The following is a 15,255-nucleotide window of genomic DNA, read 5'->3' as shown; positions in this document are numbered from 1 at the left end:
GGCTGAAAGGACTGGGCTGGTCAGGAGGACTGCTCCCTGCCTGCCTGTGGGGCTCCTGGGCCCCTGCCCTCCCTACTGCCCCACTGTGAGGCTCCCGGGCTCCTGACTGCACCACTGCCCAGTTGTGAGGCTCCCTGGCCCCTGCCCTCCCCACTGCCCCGCTGTGAGGTTCCCTGGCCCCTGCCCTCCCCACTGCCCCGCTGTGAGGTTCCCTGGCCCCTGCCCTCCCCACTGCCCCGCTGTGAGGCTCCCTGGCCCCTGCCCTCCCCACTGCCCTGCTGTGAGGCTCCCGGGCTCCTGAGTGCACCACTGCCCAGTTGTGAGGCTCCCTGGCCCCTGCCCTCCCCGCTGCCCTGCTGTGAGGCTCCCTGGCCCCTGCCCTCCCCACTGCCCTGCTGTGAGGCTCCCGGGCTCCTGAGTGCACCACTGCCCAGTTGTGAGGCTCCTGGGCCCCTGCCCTCCCCACTGCCCTGCTGTGAGGCTCCCGGGCTCCTGACTGCACCACTGCCCAGTTGTGAAGTTAGTTGTGGGTACAGCAGTGTGTTCAAAGAGATCTTCACTCTTGATTCAGAAGTATACTAACACTGTTCCCTTCTTTTCCCCTTTAGCATGGAGATGCAAGACCCCTCATCGGGTGGCATTTGTTGAAAAATTGACCAAGCTTGTTTTAAGTCAGCTGCCCAACTTCTGGAAACTCTGGATTTCATATGTCAATGGAAGCCTTTTCAGCGAGGTATGTGTGCAGATTTGACTGTAGATGTAGCTCAGTCATTGTGAGCTTCTAGTCTTAATCATTTTAGATTTTGAAGTGACTTTTTTAAAACCTCAGAAGCCCAGAGCCTCTATCGTCAGATATTTTTAGATTAGTTGAAAATTCTGTACAGCCCTAACACTGATAGCTGTGTGGCCTTGATCAGGTGCCCTCCCTGTTCTGGCCTCGGGCCCTCGACTGTAGAGAGAGTAGTGAGGTGTCTCCCAGGAGGTGGGTGAGGGTTTGGGGAGACGGCCACTCAGAGGACAAGACTCTGGGCTGAGGACAGTGCCAGTCAGGCCGTGCTGTGGGTGAGACTGCGGTGCAGTCGACCGGAAGCAAGTGATAAAACACGGAGAAAATGTCTGCATCCCGCACCTAGGTCTGAAGTGGGCAGGACTTTCCCGGTTGGACAGAACTTAAAGATCCTGTTTTCTGGCCCCTGCGTGCTCCACCTGAGAAGTTGTTTAAGTGTTTATGTTCTCAGAAGCTGCACATGTGCTCAGTGTCCTGATCACAGATAGTTGGCAGCACAGAAGTTAGGGACGCAAAGAAGCAGCTCTGCTGTCCCTCCCTGTTCACCCGTGGCAGGCCCCCAGGTCCCAGGGTGTAGACTCCGAGGCTTTTTATCAGTCGTTAGAAGAAAGCTCTGTGCAGAGGGCAGCCTCCCGTACAGCGTGCACAGAGTTTGGCTTTCACACATGCAGAGCTGCTTGTTGCTCCCAAGGAGGAGCGTGCCTTCAGGCGCCCTGAAGCAGCTTCGTCAGCGCTCCACTGCACACGGGCCCCCCGCCATGTTGCACCCTCACCCTCTTACCTGCCCCCCCAAAGCAGGTCCCCCTTGAGACTGGAAAGAGGAGGTGCCTCCACACCAGTGCCTGGACAGGTGTGTTTATAGCTTCCTTTGCAGAGTGTCAGCGTCTGAACACCCAGTGTGTGCCGCTGACTAGCTGTGATGTGGCAGCTAGCGGCATGTGAAATGCTTACGACAGAACCTGGCAGATAAATGAGATGCTGCTCTTTCTGTTTGGAGAAAGCATTCTTTCAGTATTTGAAGTGTTGTTGGCCTGGCACACAGTAGGTGTCTCATAGCTGTAAGGAGTGAGGCAGTGGTGTTGACCAGAGGTGTGTGGGGCGGCGTTGAGGCAGGGGCTCACATGCCTAAGGGAGCGGTGCCCTGGACACTGCCTGAAGCTCATTGCTTTTTTTCCCAGCAGAGTGTGTTTCCTTCCAGTTGTATCAGTTTCTGGAGGTGCTCCCCATCCACATGGACAGTAGTTATCTCATCTTGAGTCTTTTTAGAGTTTTTGATCTGGAATAATGTAGTGAAAAGGGACTATATTTTCCTGCCTTACAGGTTATACCTAGTTGTGGTAAATGTCTAGATGAAGTATTTAATTGCAGATGAAAAATAAATGAGCTCAGGAATAATATTAGCCCTGAAAAAAAAATCACTTGTAATTAGTTGTATGAGTTGGATTTGCCTGTGGAGTTTCTACCTATTTATAGTCATAAACTTCTCTTAAAAGTTTATAGTAATGTTATTAGTCAAGTGCAGTTTACTCCACAGGTTTGGGTGTGTTTTTAACTATGTTACCCTCTACTGGAGAGCTAGTAAGACCCCAGAGGACAGTGGAGGGAGTGGGCGAGTGAGGAGAGGGTCCTGTCATGCCATGAGTCAGAACCAGAGACTGGAGTCAATGTTGGGAAGAGCTCCAGGGTTTTTGGTATTTCATTTCATACAAGAAAGCTCTGAAATATTTAGTTACAACTTACTTGAATTTCTTTTCTTGTTGTAAAACTATTTTTGTTTTATTTAGAGTTCATCCGTTAAAAGATTTAGATGGAGTTTCCAACAGTTTAACAAATAGTTCTTCAGACGAGTCACGGCCACGCGAAGCGACTCGTGTGAATCAAAACAGTGCAGTCTAACCGTCGGTCTGACCACAGAGCAGTTTTGGTCTGTGTGTGCAGGAAAGAGTTAAGGGTTTAGCTAGTGAAATGGTTAATAGTAGGGTAAGATCTCACCTTTAGATATCTTTTAAATATAGTGTATTTTCAGGTGAAAACTTTTAAAGTATCCAAATTTTTAAATATTAGGAGTCAGCATTTTAAAAAATTGTATAACTCATAGTATGTAAATTAAAATGTTCTTCCTGTTGCAAAATTTTCTTATTTTTAAAAAATTTTTTTTTTTTTTAAATTTTAAAATCTTTAATTTTTACATGCGTTCCCAAACATGAACCCCCCTCCCACCTCCCTCCCCATAACATCTCTCTGGGTCATCCCCATGCACCAGCCCCAAGCATGCTGTATCCTGTGTCAGACATAGACTGGCGATTCAATTCTTACATGATAGTATACATGTTAGAATGCCATTCTCCCAAATCATCCCACCCTCAAAATTTTCTTTTTAAAAGCAGGGCAAACTGCACATAATTCAGCATGTTGGAGATATTCAACTCTTTATCAAACAAAAACAATAAGTAACAAATTTTTTTACTGGTTGGAAGAGGAAGGCCTTACAACTGGTTCCCCCACCCACTCACTCCAGCTGCTCACTTCTTTACGTGATTGGAGACGCCCTCGGAGTCTAAACAGCTATTCTTTCCCCTCGGCGTCTTCATGCACACACTAGCACCTGTTTGGTGGGCGAGACTATTGTGGAAAAGTTTAGCCTTAATTTTAGTATGATGTTTTTAACAGTTGATTTTTACTCTTTCCATTGATTCAAAGCTATTTCACAGGACAAAGGACTTTGAAGTAATCTTCCCATTGGACAGACATTTAGTGCTGTTGCAGATACAACAAGAAAAACGCCGTCCGGCAGTCAGGATACTTAGTTTTATATGGGCACAGCCCTTCACGGAGACAGATTGCGCCTTCTGTGAGAGTCCCTCCCCTTCCTGTGCAGCACAGCAAGCCAGGCCTTATGGTCAGCGCTCAGGAAAACAAACGACGCCGGCTCTGTTTTCAGCAGGATATGTATGGAGAGAGTGGGTTTATTCCAAGGAGCTGTCTCCCAGGACTGCGGAGTTAATGGCCCAGGGCCCATAGTCAGTGTGCTGGAGGCCCTGTGGTTCCCAGCTGCAGGCCAGCAGACTCCAGACCCAGAAAGCCACCCTTTCACTCTGTTCTGCTCAGGCCATCTGCAGACACCAAGAAGGCAATCTGAAATTCAGATTTGGAAAGGAGATCTTTCTGTGAGGAAAGATTTGGGCTGGAAATGTGAATTTGGAGCTGTGATCTTATGACTTACAATGAGACGTATGTATTTGGTCTTCACTTCTGATACTGTGACTTCGTAAGTGTGCAGGCATGTTAGCAAGTGTCTCATCTCCCCGCTGAGTCCAGGCTCGTTGTCCAGAGGACCGGCCGTGGGTTTAGAGGGTAGGAACTTTCAGTGCCACCCCAGAGAGAAGGGCTGAAGGCTGAGTTCAGTCGCCAGGGATCTCGTCAGGTGTGTCTGCACGGTGAAGCCTCAGTCGCAGCCCTGGGGATGGGGACACCGCGCCCTTTGCCCCTTGCCCTTCCGGCTGGTCGGGCTCCGCCGTGAGCCCCTCCGCTCGCACCTCACCGCAGCTCTGCATCACCTCAGTTGCTTCTCAAGTGTCTTAAAGGGAGAAAAGCATCAACTTCTGTAAATCCTGGTGTACAAAGAATTTTGAGTGTTGTTGGCCAAGAGACTTAGGAATTCACTTGTTGATTTATTATCGTGATTTTTCGTTCTTTCAAAAAATGCATCACTACAAAGAAAAAAACTTTAAAAGTTGCATAAGAAGTGAGAGTTACTGCCAGAGAGGGGTGTGTGTCTGTGTCGGCTGACCTTGTCCATCAGGGTGTCTCCCTCTTGGTGAAAACAGCAGCATCCTTATCCTTGTCTTCCTCCTTCGGGTCAAAAGTGTTGACCATGTAGATGGCTCTCCACAGTTTCTCTAGCTTATACCTAAAAAAAAATGACATTACCTGAAGTATTTTAAAATTACCTTGGTGTCAGTATCATAGTCATTTATAATGCATTATTCCACCTAAATACACCACTGTTTTCCCTTTTCACGTTATGGTGGTGAGTTTTTTTATATTATGCCATTTCATGATGACTTGTTCCTTTGGAAAGTGTCCTAAGTTTGTCCTGCTAGGACATTCTATAGAATAATATTGGGTTGTAAGAAAATTTGATAATAAAAAGTTAACTGAAATCCAGTTGAAGAGATTCCTCTCTTAATCAGTGTAAAGTGGTCTTCTACACACTGCTCTAAGGAGAAAGAGAAATCAGAGGGAAACGTGATTCTACAGTCAGTTCTAGAATACACTCCCTCCAAACTGGACGAAAATCCCTGGAAGAAGAGTACTGATGTGTAATTAAAAAAAAATAAAACGCCACCATTCATGCTTATAGTCTCGAATACTTCGGGGAGTGTGGGGGCAGGGTTCCCCACGTGGTGCGTTTGTAAAGAGCCCGCCGGCCAATGCAGGAGGTACCAGAGATGCAGGTTCAATCCCTGGGTCAGGAAGGTCCCCTGGAGGAGGGCGTGGCAGCCCACTCCAGTGCTCTTGCCTGGATATCCCACGGACAGAGGAGCCTCGTGGGCAACAGTCCATGGGGTCGCAAAGAGTCGGACACCACTGAGCACACACACATTGGGGGGGGGGGGCGGTGGACCAGGGCCCCGCAGATGGCCGGACCCACCCGGAGCTGCTCTTGCTCCCGTTTCTCTTCCAGCCTGGGAAGCGGCTCTGGAGCGCCGTCGTGGGCGCCATGCCTGTAGGTCCAACCGTAGAAAGTCGCAGATGAGAACGGCATGTGACATGCACCTACAGAAAGGATAGCTTCAGCCTCGTACTTAGGGTTACTTTCGGGAATTGTACTTAAAGCTTTTAGGAAGATAAATAGCTTCTTGTTGAAATAAGGAGGGTTTTCTAATTCAGTTCAGTTCAGTCGCTCAGTCGTGTCCGAATCTTTGCGACCCCATGAATCGCAGCACGCCAGGCCTCCCTGTCCATCACCAAATCCCAGAGTTCATGCAGACTCGCATCCATCGAGTCCATGATGCCATCCAGCCATCTCATCCTCTGTCGTCCCCTTCTCCTCCTGCCCCCAATCCCGCCCAGCATCAGAGTCTTTTCCAGTGAGTCAACTCTTCGCATGAGGTGGCCAAAGTACTGAAGTTTCAGCTTTAGCATCATTCCTTCCAAAGAAATCCCAGGGTTGATCTCCTTCAGAATGGACTGGTTGGATCTCCTTGCAGTCCAAGGGACTCTCAAGAGTCTTCTCCAACACCACAGTTCAAAAGCATCGATTCTTCGGCGCTCAGCCTTCTTCACAGTCCAACTCTCGCATCCATACACGACCACAGGAAAAACCACAGCCTTGACTAGACGGACCTTAGTTGTCAAAGTAATGTCTCTGCTTTTGAATATGCTATGTAGGTTGCTGATAACTTTTCTTCCAGGGAGTAAGCGTCTATTAATTTCATGGCTGCAGTCACCATCTGCAGTGATTTTGGAGCCCCCCAAAATAAAGTCTGACACTGTTTCCCCTGTCTCCCCATCTATTTCCCATGAAGTGATGGGACCAGATGCCATGATCTTCGTTTTCTGAATGTTGAGCTTTAAGCCAACTTTTGCACTCTCCTCTTTCACTTTCATCAAGAGGCTTTTTAGCTCCTCTTCACTTTCTGCCATAAGGGTGGTGTCATCTGCATATCTGAGGTGATTGATATTTCTCTTGGCAATCTTGATTCCAGTTTGTTTCTTCCAGTCCAGCGTTTCTCATGATGTACTCTGCATAAAAGTTAAATAAGCAGGGTGACAATATACAGCCTTGACGTACTCCTTTTCCTGTTTGGAACCAGTCTGTTGTTCCATGTCCAGTTCTAACTGTTGCTTCCTGGCCTGCATACAGGTTTCTCAAGAGGCAAGTCAGGTGGTGTGGTATTCCCATCTCTTTCAGAATTTTCCACAGTTTATTGTGATCTACACAGTCAAAGGCTTTGGCATAGTCAATAAAGCAGAAATAGATGTTTTTCTGGAACTCTCTTGCTTTTTCCATGATCCAGTGGATGTTGACAATTTGATCTCTGGTTCCTCTGTCTTTTCTAAAACCAGCTTGAACATCTGGAGATTCACGGTTCACGTATTGCTGAAGCCTGGCTTGGAGAATTTTGAGTATTACTTTACTAGTGTGTGAGATGAGTGCAATTGTGCGGTAGTTTGAGCATTCTTTGGCATTGCCTTTCTTAGGGATTGGAATGAAAACTGAGCTTTTCCAGTCCTGTGGCCACTGCTGAGTTTTCCAAATTTGTTGGCATATTGAGTGCAGCACTTTCACAGCATCATCTTTCAGGATTTGAAATAGCTCTACTGGAATTCCATCACCTCCACTAGCTTTGTTTGTAGTGATGCTTTCTAAGGCCCACTTGACTTCACATTCCAGGATGTCTGGCTCTAGATGAGTGATCACACCATCGTGATTATCTGGGTCGTGAAGATCTTTTTTGTACAGTTCTTCTGTGTATTCTTGCCATTAATCAGAGACTGAGACTACTTATACATTCCTTTTAATCAAGTTATAACCATATTTCATATTCTCCTTACATATAACAGCTAAGCTTTCTTATTTTATGAATTATTTCTAGAGACAACTAATAAGTTTTTTGTTTTTTATTATTTTCATTTTTCAGACCGCTGAGAAGTCAGGCCACATTGAGAGATCAAAGAATGTAAGGCAAAGACAAAATGATTTTAAGGTAAGTAAGGATAAGTGTGTAGACTCTTTCTTGGGGTAGGGTTTTCTCAAAGTGGCTGGAAGGCCTGATCCCCATTCATGACACTTGTCTAGTGCAGGCTGACAGATGTGACTGATTCAGGCAAGTCTGGTGCCTTCTAATGCAGCTCTGCTTGTCCTTCAATGTGCAGAAAATGATCCAGGAAGTCATGCAGTGTCTGGTGAAGCTGGTCCGCGGGGCCCTGCTCCCGCTCGGCGCGGCGGAGGGCGGCGGGCGGCAGCACGGAGGCTGGGAGGCGAAGGCTGAGCTCCCTGGACAGTGGCTGGCCCACACCATCCAGACCCTCAGGTAAACGTGGCTGCATTCTCCAGAGGAGGGGCAAATATTTTTGTCTTTTTAGGGGAGAAAAAGACACACTCAGCAAAGAATTTTGCTCTGCCCTTTTGTGTCCACTGTTTGCTGCGTGTTGTCTGATGACCCAGCTCCTGAGCCTCCCGGGTGCTCAGGCCTGATGAGAGTGTCACCTTTGTTACTGTTCAATCAGAGTCACTGTGGCGTTACAGCCCTTGTCTTCAGCATACAGCAGAAGCCCGTCAGCGCCGCCGTGAAGCGTGGTGGGACGCAGAACGATGCTGGGAACCACTCCAGGCCCCTGTGCTCAGCTTCGTCTCGCTGTGTTTGTCCCACAGGCTGACGTATGACTCGCTGGCCGCCCTTGAGATCCCTAGTGACCTGCTGCAGACCATCCAGGACCTCGTCTTGGACCTCCGAGTGCGCTGCGTGGTGGTCACGCTGCAGCACACAGCCGAAGGTACGTCGGGAACACTGACGGCATTGGCTCAGCAGCAGCTATGCACACGCCACCTCTTTCCAGTTCCCAAACCCTCAGAAACAAGAAGGGAGCTCTTGTGCAAATGTGAATATTTCGTATTATCTGTTGCTGTTCAATGTGGTTTTTTTTTTTTCTTTCAAATCCTGTTTACTTTGAGATGCTGGGCCATGAAGAAATTAAATGGATACTCTTGAAAAATACTTAAGGATGTAAGACCATCCTTATGGAAAATGTCAAGTGGAAAAAGTAGACTATAAAATGTGTATAAAGTATGATCTTAATTTGGAAAATATACATGTATATTTAAAATTTAAAAAATTTTTGATTTAGGAACATCAGCATTAAGTCAGAAGAAGGACTTAAGTTTCTCTTTGCAGCAGAAGTTACAGGTGATGCTCATTTTCTTAATGCTTTTAGAGTTTTCAGGGTTTTTGCATATATAAGAAGAAGATTATGGAGCAGCCTTTTGGGTGTGACGTGTTTCAGAAGCAGTTGAGAACATTGTTAGGAACGGTGCAGGCCGCTAGTGTCTTTCTTGGGACTTTGTTATAGCCCGGCCATGTCTGCGTGACACTGGCCCCTGCCCTGGTGAGGGGCTGCGCCCTCAAGTGTGCCCAGATCTGTTTCTCCTGCCGTGGGCATCACGCTGTTGTTCTAGGGGCGTGCAGGACGGACAGTCCACGCTGGCTATTAGAAAATTGTGTCATAGGCCGGCTGGTCTGCCCCCGGCCCAGCTGAGGGGCCGCGCCCAGGTCTGTCCCTCCTGCCGTGGGCACCACGTTGTTGTTCTAGGGGCGTGCAGGATGGACAGTCCACACTGGCTATTAGAAAATTGTGTCATAGGCTGGCTGGTCTGCCCCCGGCCCAGCTGAGGGGCCGAGCCCAGGTCTGTTCCTCCCACCGTGGGCATCACACTTTGGTTGTTGGGAACGTGCAGGACAGAGAGAGTCCACACTGGTTATTAGAAATCTCGGGGGAAATGCCTTGTGTCTTATACTGTACCTGTTGAATATTATCAGGAGTGCTGAGTAAGTGTGAAGTTGTCAGTGAACCTGGCCTGGCATTTTTTAGACAGTTTTATTTACATTAATGTTTTAATAGAAAAATCCAGTGAGTAACACACATTTAAATCCTTGAGTCTTCCAGAATTAGGTGTGTTAGTCATTCAGTTGTGTCCGACTCTTCGTGACCCCATGGGCTGTAGCCCACCAGGCCCCTCTGTCCGTGGAATTTTCCAGGCACGAACGCTAGAGTGGGTAGCCATTTCCTTTTCCAGGGGATCCTCCCAACTCAGGGGTCGCAGCCGGGTCTCCTGCACTGGGAGGGGAGTCTTTACTGTCTGAGCCACCAAGGAGGCCTATCCCTGTTTTCACTAATTTTTTGCGAACTTATATAAAACAATTAAAAACCATAACCTTTATGGATTTTTATGTCTCTGAAGTTCAGTGAAATAACTGTAGTAAGATGTGCTTGTGTACTTGTCTCCCCTGTAGACATAAAGAGGTTGGCTGAAAAGGAAGACTGGGTTGTCGACAGCGAAGGCCTGACGTCTCTAGTAAGTTTAAATTCCTCTAGATGAGTAGTCATTAGTGTCTGTTACGTCCAGAATAATTGATTTATTATGATGATAATGAGTGATGCACTGTTGCAACCCTAAGCATTTTCTGGAAATGGAAAAGCAAATTCCTTAAAGTTTTCCTCCTCATAGTCATTTTTGGTTAGCACTAACCTCATACGCTGCTGCTGCTGCTGCTAGGTCACTTCAGTCGTGTCCAACGCTGTGAGACCCTGTAGACGGCAGCCCACCAGGCTTCCCCGTCCCTGGGATTCTCCAGGCAAGAACACTGGAGTGGGTTGCCATTTCCTTCTCCAATGCATGAAAGTGAGAAGTGAAAGTGAAGTCGCTCAGTCGTGTCTGACTCTTAGCAACCCCATGGACTGCAGCCTACCAGGCTCCTCTGTCCATGGGATTTTCCAGGCAAGAGTACTGGAGTGGGGTGCCATTGCCTTCTCCGAACCACATATGCTTAAAAATTAGTGAAACAGTGGACCACCTCTAGAGTGATCATTCTTCATCCTGTAAGTCCTATTTGTGTTAACATTTTTCAATGTAATGCTAAGCTTCCCAACAACTTGAATTTTTCAGAACAGCAGGATACAAAAAAACAAAATGTTGTTTGTTGCTAGACCCTAAGGCAGAACAGAGGACAGTAAGCATTTCTCCAGATGTGCACAGAGGTGAGGTGGGCAGTCAGAGCCGCAGCCTCTCACTCTAGCACTGCCATCTTCCCAGATGGGACTTGAGGTTTTCCAGAGTCCCCTTGAAATTAAGGTCAGGGATCGTGAGTTTTGTGTTTTCAAGTCTGTTTCATGGATCCCACAACAGCCCTATAGGTGGGTTTTCAGTTCAGTTCAGTTGCTCAGTCGTGTCCAACTCTTTGCGACCCCATGAATCGCAGCACGCCAGGCCTCCCTGTCCATCACCAACTCCCAGAGTTCACTCAAACTCACGTCCATCGAGTCGGTGATGCCATCCAGCCATCTCATCCTCTGTCGTCCCCTTCTCCTCCTGCCCCCAATCCCTTCCCAGCATCAGAGTCTTTTCCAATGAGTCAACTGTTCACATGAGGTGGCCAAAGTACTGGAGTTTCAGCTTCAGCATCAGTCCTTCCATTGAACACCCAGGACTGATCTCCTTCAGAATGGACTGGTTGGATCTCCTTGCAATCCAAGGGACTCTCAAGAGTCTTCTCCAACACCACAGCTCAAAAGCATCAATTCTTTGGCGCTCGGCTTTCTTCACAGTCCAACTCTCACATCCATACACGACCACTGGAAAAACCATAGCCTTGACTAGACGGACCTTTGCTAGCAAAGTAACGTCTCTGTTTTTGAATATACTATCTAGGTTGGTCATAACTTTCCTTCCAAGGAGTAAGCATCTTTTAATTTCATGGCTGCAGTCACCATCTGCAGTGACTTTGGAGCCCCCCAAAATAAAGTCTGCCACTGTTTCCATTGTTTCCCCATCCACTTCCCATGAAGTGATGGGACCAGATGCCATGATCTTCGTTTTCTGAATGTTGAGCTTTAAGCCACCTTTTTCACGCTCCTCTTTCACTTTCATCGAGAGGCTCCTTAGCTCCTCTTCACTTTCTGCCATAAGGGTGGTGCCACCTGCATATCTGAGGTGACTGATGTTTTTTCTCCCGGCAATCTTGATTCCAGCCTGTGCTTCTTCCAGCCCAGCGTTTCTCAGGTGGATGTTAGGCAAGGTTAGATGTGCAGTGGCTTAAACAAGGGGTGTGTCCTTTTTCTCTCCCACTGAAGAGGTCGGTACTGGTGTGGCATCTGTAGCACGCAGTGCAGGCGGGGTCCAGGGCTCCTCTGACCCCTGCTTTGTGGGCCTTAGTGTGGCTTCTTTCTCAGGATACCTCATGGTCACAGGGTGGCAACTGCAACTCCAGCCATCACATCAGGCCTTATTCCTGTCCACAGGGAAGTCCAGCATTTTCCCAGGAGCCACAGCTGACAGCTCTGTTTACATCTAATTGGCCAGAATTTATCCACGTGCCCACTACTATCTGCAACAGATGCTGGGGAAAATATCTAGGTTTTCAGCCAAGCACATTGCTTGTCCAGTAACTTGTCTTACCTTAGGGGACAGGGACGCTAGGATAAAGTGGTCTGCCTTGCCCACACTTACAGGGTGGTGGGGCTGAGCTTGTTGAGGAGCAGCCGTCCCCGGTAACGTTTCTTCACGTCCTTGAATTTTTTTGTGTGCATGTCCACAGTCTTTCTCTGACAGTTGGGGAATTTTGACAAGTTGAAATTCTTTCCTTCAAGATTCTCTTTTAAGTTAATACAAAGATATGCAAGTGTGTGTGTGGAATACCACACGCTTCTGAATTTTTGTAAATTAAATCATGCTGAAATTATAACTTTGTTACAATTATATTTTAAAGGATTTTAAAAAATTTCTGTTTTATGTAGTTTATTTTTCACATATTTGTGTTTAAATACAAACTCTCCTATAACTAAATATTTAGGAGGAGGTGGTATGGAACCGCCCTGTACCATTCAAACTGCATGCAGCCACTTGGCACCTAGCTTCAGACTCAAAACTCAAACCAGACTCAAAAAACAACTCAAAAAAATCTCAACTTTGTATGTTGCCTACGTGTTGAAATAATACTTTGAAATACTGCATGTTATAAATTAAAATTTCTTTCACTTTCCGGATTGTGGTTCCTGGAAACTAAAACATCTCACGCACAACGTGCGTCTGGCTGGCACTGAGCTTGTGTCGGGCGTGGTGAGCAGGCGGCACTGCGCGGCTTGAGCGTCTGACCTGGCTCTCCTCAGCTGCCTCGGTACGGTGCATCTTCCGAAGCTACTTAACCTCTCTGCCTCTAGTTAAAGAAGCAGCAGAACCTTTGTTCACTGTATTGTTGGTTAGAATTAAACAAGATGCTGTAGAAAAAAGCTGTAAAAAGCTTTACACATATACAGAGGAGTTTAATTTATTACCACTGTAATGAAAGTACCCTACATTTACATGAAGCCTTACTGTTATCAAAGCTCTTCCTATACTCCTGTCCTCCCTAGTTATCACAGTGAGCCTGGTTGGCAGGCCACAGACGCATCACCGGACCAGCCCCCCCGAATACCTGCCGGGAATGACACAAGCCGGGCAGAGCAGGTAGCGCCGGCCTGGCCCTGGGTCTTGGTGCCGGCTTCAGATCATCTTGTACAAAGAAAAAGATGTATGTTCATTTTGAGAAAACACAGCATCTGCTTTCAGGGATTTATGTTCATTTAAAAAAAAAAAAGTCTGACAGAAATCGAACAAGTTAGTCATAAAGAAGGGATTAACTTCAGGTGCTTCTGCCGGTCGGTGTCCCTCGCACACGCGTGTAGTGTGTGTGGTGGGTGCACGTCTGGGTCCACAGTGTGTGCAGAGATGGCCACGCCTGAGGCTGTTTGTAGACGAATCCCCTGGAAGGTCCTCTGAGATGGTTACTGTAGAGACTTGTTTCTAGTCAAGTTAAACTATAATGTGGTGAGAAACTGTAACCGTAGAATCATTGATTCATGTCTCATGACACACGAGCCAGAGGCCTAAACCACTCACGGTGATTTGGCGCCAGCCAGCGTGCCTCATGACCGTTGTTGAAGAAGCGTGCTCACCGCGTCAGCCTGCCGGAGCCGGGCGGCTGTCAGCCCCGGGCACAGACTTGCAGGACGAGGGATGAATCCAGGCTTGGAGCCACATACAGGGCCCAGTCATGAGTGCTGGCCTGGAGTGCATCTGGGGTTCTCAGGTTTGAACAGAGAGTCAGTGGTTTCAAAGGCTGTTACACTCAGGACTTTGTCGTCTTAGCATTTGGTAGTACTGATCCCGTTTGTTTGACGTGAGGCTGTTTAGCTTTCCCTGTGAGTCCTTATCAAGCTAAGGAAATGCACACAAGCTTTGCGCCGTGCCTGTGCCTGAAACATCGCTGGAGAGCATCCTGTTTTCTATAAGTGCTGAAAATGTTTTCTGCCTTCTTTCAGTTTGGATAATTCTGAGAATTCTCTTCTTTCAGAATAACTGGAATGATACCACGACAAGTTACAATGCGCTGACTCGGGCGATGCCCTGGCACAATGCAGACACGGCGCCTCTTCTTTCTTTTCATAAAAGAAGCAGCTGCCGCCGTGTAGACTCACCTGTCCCCGGGCCTTCTGGCCCCGGGGCTCTCTGCTCGCTTCCTGGCCCGAACCCTCACCCTAGTGCAGGAAAGCAAGATGGCCAGACAGGGAAGCAGCACCCAGCTGCCCGCCGTTGACATTCGGGGTTGGACTCCCAGTGTTCCTGTGCTAACATCTCAGATCTTCCTGCCTTCTGGGGCAGGTAGGCGGGCTCATCAGGTCTGATCTAAGAGGCTTTTCAATTCCTTAAATACTTGGTGCGGGCGGCATTTCATTCGGCATCCACCCCCAACCTTCTTTTTCTCTCTTGGACTTTGGCATGTTCTCTCTGGTGCCCTCTGGCGGCTCCAAAGTGCAGTATTAAAATGACATCAAGTCGAGGTACTGTTAGCTTTTCTTAGGCCTGGATTCCTTCTTATGAGAAAGTATAAACTTGTGTTTCTTTGGTTTGTATACAATGTCTCCCCCTAAGTTGTTAATAACAAGCATGTTATGGAGGAGAGTTCTGCCTGCAGGTTCTGCATGGGGCGGTCCACACAGGCTCTGCCGCCTCCCATGGGCCCCTCGACTCTGTCCGTGGGGACCGCCCCTGTCCTTCAGGTCTCGCTGTCCCAGGGGCTTCTCCTGCCGAGACAGATCCCTCCGTTTGTCTTCCTCTGGGGGCCCAGTCCTCCTCTCCATTGCATCTACTCTACTTTGGCATCCACTGTTTTATTTCTGTGCCTTTTTTTGTAAAAAGTGACAGTTTTGATTCCACTCCAGAATGTACAGGTAACAAGAATGTGTGCTGCTGTCCCCTGAAATGGATTTGCACAGAGGGAACCCGTAGGAGCAGCTGGGGCTTGTGCAGACTCATCTCAAATGAGATATTTTCAAGTTTCATTTTCTGACTCGATGGACACAGAAGGAGACTGTGGAGAGGGTTCTGAATGGCAGGTGCCAGCCCTCCTCCGGTCATGGTTGCCAGCACCTCGTGTTGATGGGTCCAGAGACAAGCGAGGCCCGGGGCGCACGCTTCTCCCAGAGTGTGTTACGGTTGTGCTTCATCCTGGCCCCTCCCCTCTTCCAGAAGAGACTGCGGGGGGAGGGTTCTCGCTTTACCTGGCTTGTGTTCTAGCTGAGTTAGATGTCCTTTCCCCTGCTGGGGCCACTGTCTGCCGACGCCCGGTGCAGACTGTGCCGGCCCGGGCAGCAGGGACGCCGCGTGGGGCCCTGCCCTCCCCACGCGCCTGGGGAGCCGGGTGTGGGGG

At 48.2% G+C, this 15,255-nt stretch overlaps 1 protein-coding gene across 3 annotated transcripts in view; it reads left to right on the top strand.

Annotated features, from left to right (window-relative positions):
• EXOC2 (exocyst complex component 2) overlaps window positions 1–15,255 on the top strand; it is a 122,627-nt gene that overhangs the window by 62,171 nt on the left and 45,201 nt on the right. For all 3 annotated transcript variants that reach the window (XM_018038889.1, XM_018038888.1, XM_018038887.1), the window contains exons 13-17: window positions 609–733; window positions 7,435–7,500; window positions 7,670–7,827; window positions 8,169–8,290; window positions 9,805–9,866. In XM_018038889.1, the coding sequence (XP_017894378.1) occupies window positions 609–733; window positions 7,435–7,500; window positions 7,670–7,827; window positions 8,169–8,290; window positions 9,805–9,866 (533 nt within the window). The remainder of the gene's footprint in view (window positions 1–608; window positions 734–7,434; window positions 7,501–7,669; window positions 7,828–8,168; window positions 8,291–9,804; window positions 9,867–15,255) is intronic.

Source organism: Capra hircus, chromosome 23, assembly GCF_001704415.2.
Source record: "Capra hircus breed San Clemente chromosome 23, ASM170441v1, whole genome shotgun sequence".
Lineage (NCBI taxonomy): Eukaryota > Metazoa > Chordata > Mammalia > Artiodactyla > Bovidae > Capra > Capra hircus.
The sequence above is the reverse complement of the archived record's forward strand: the minus strand, read 5'-3'. Positions and strand labels throughout refer to the sequence as shown.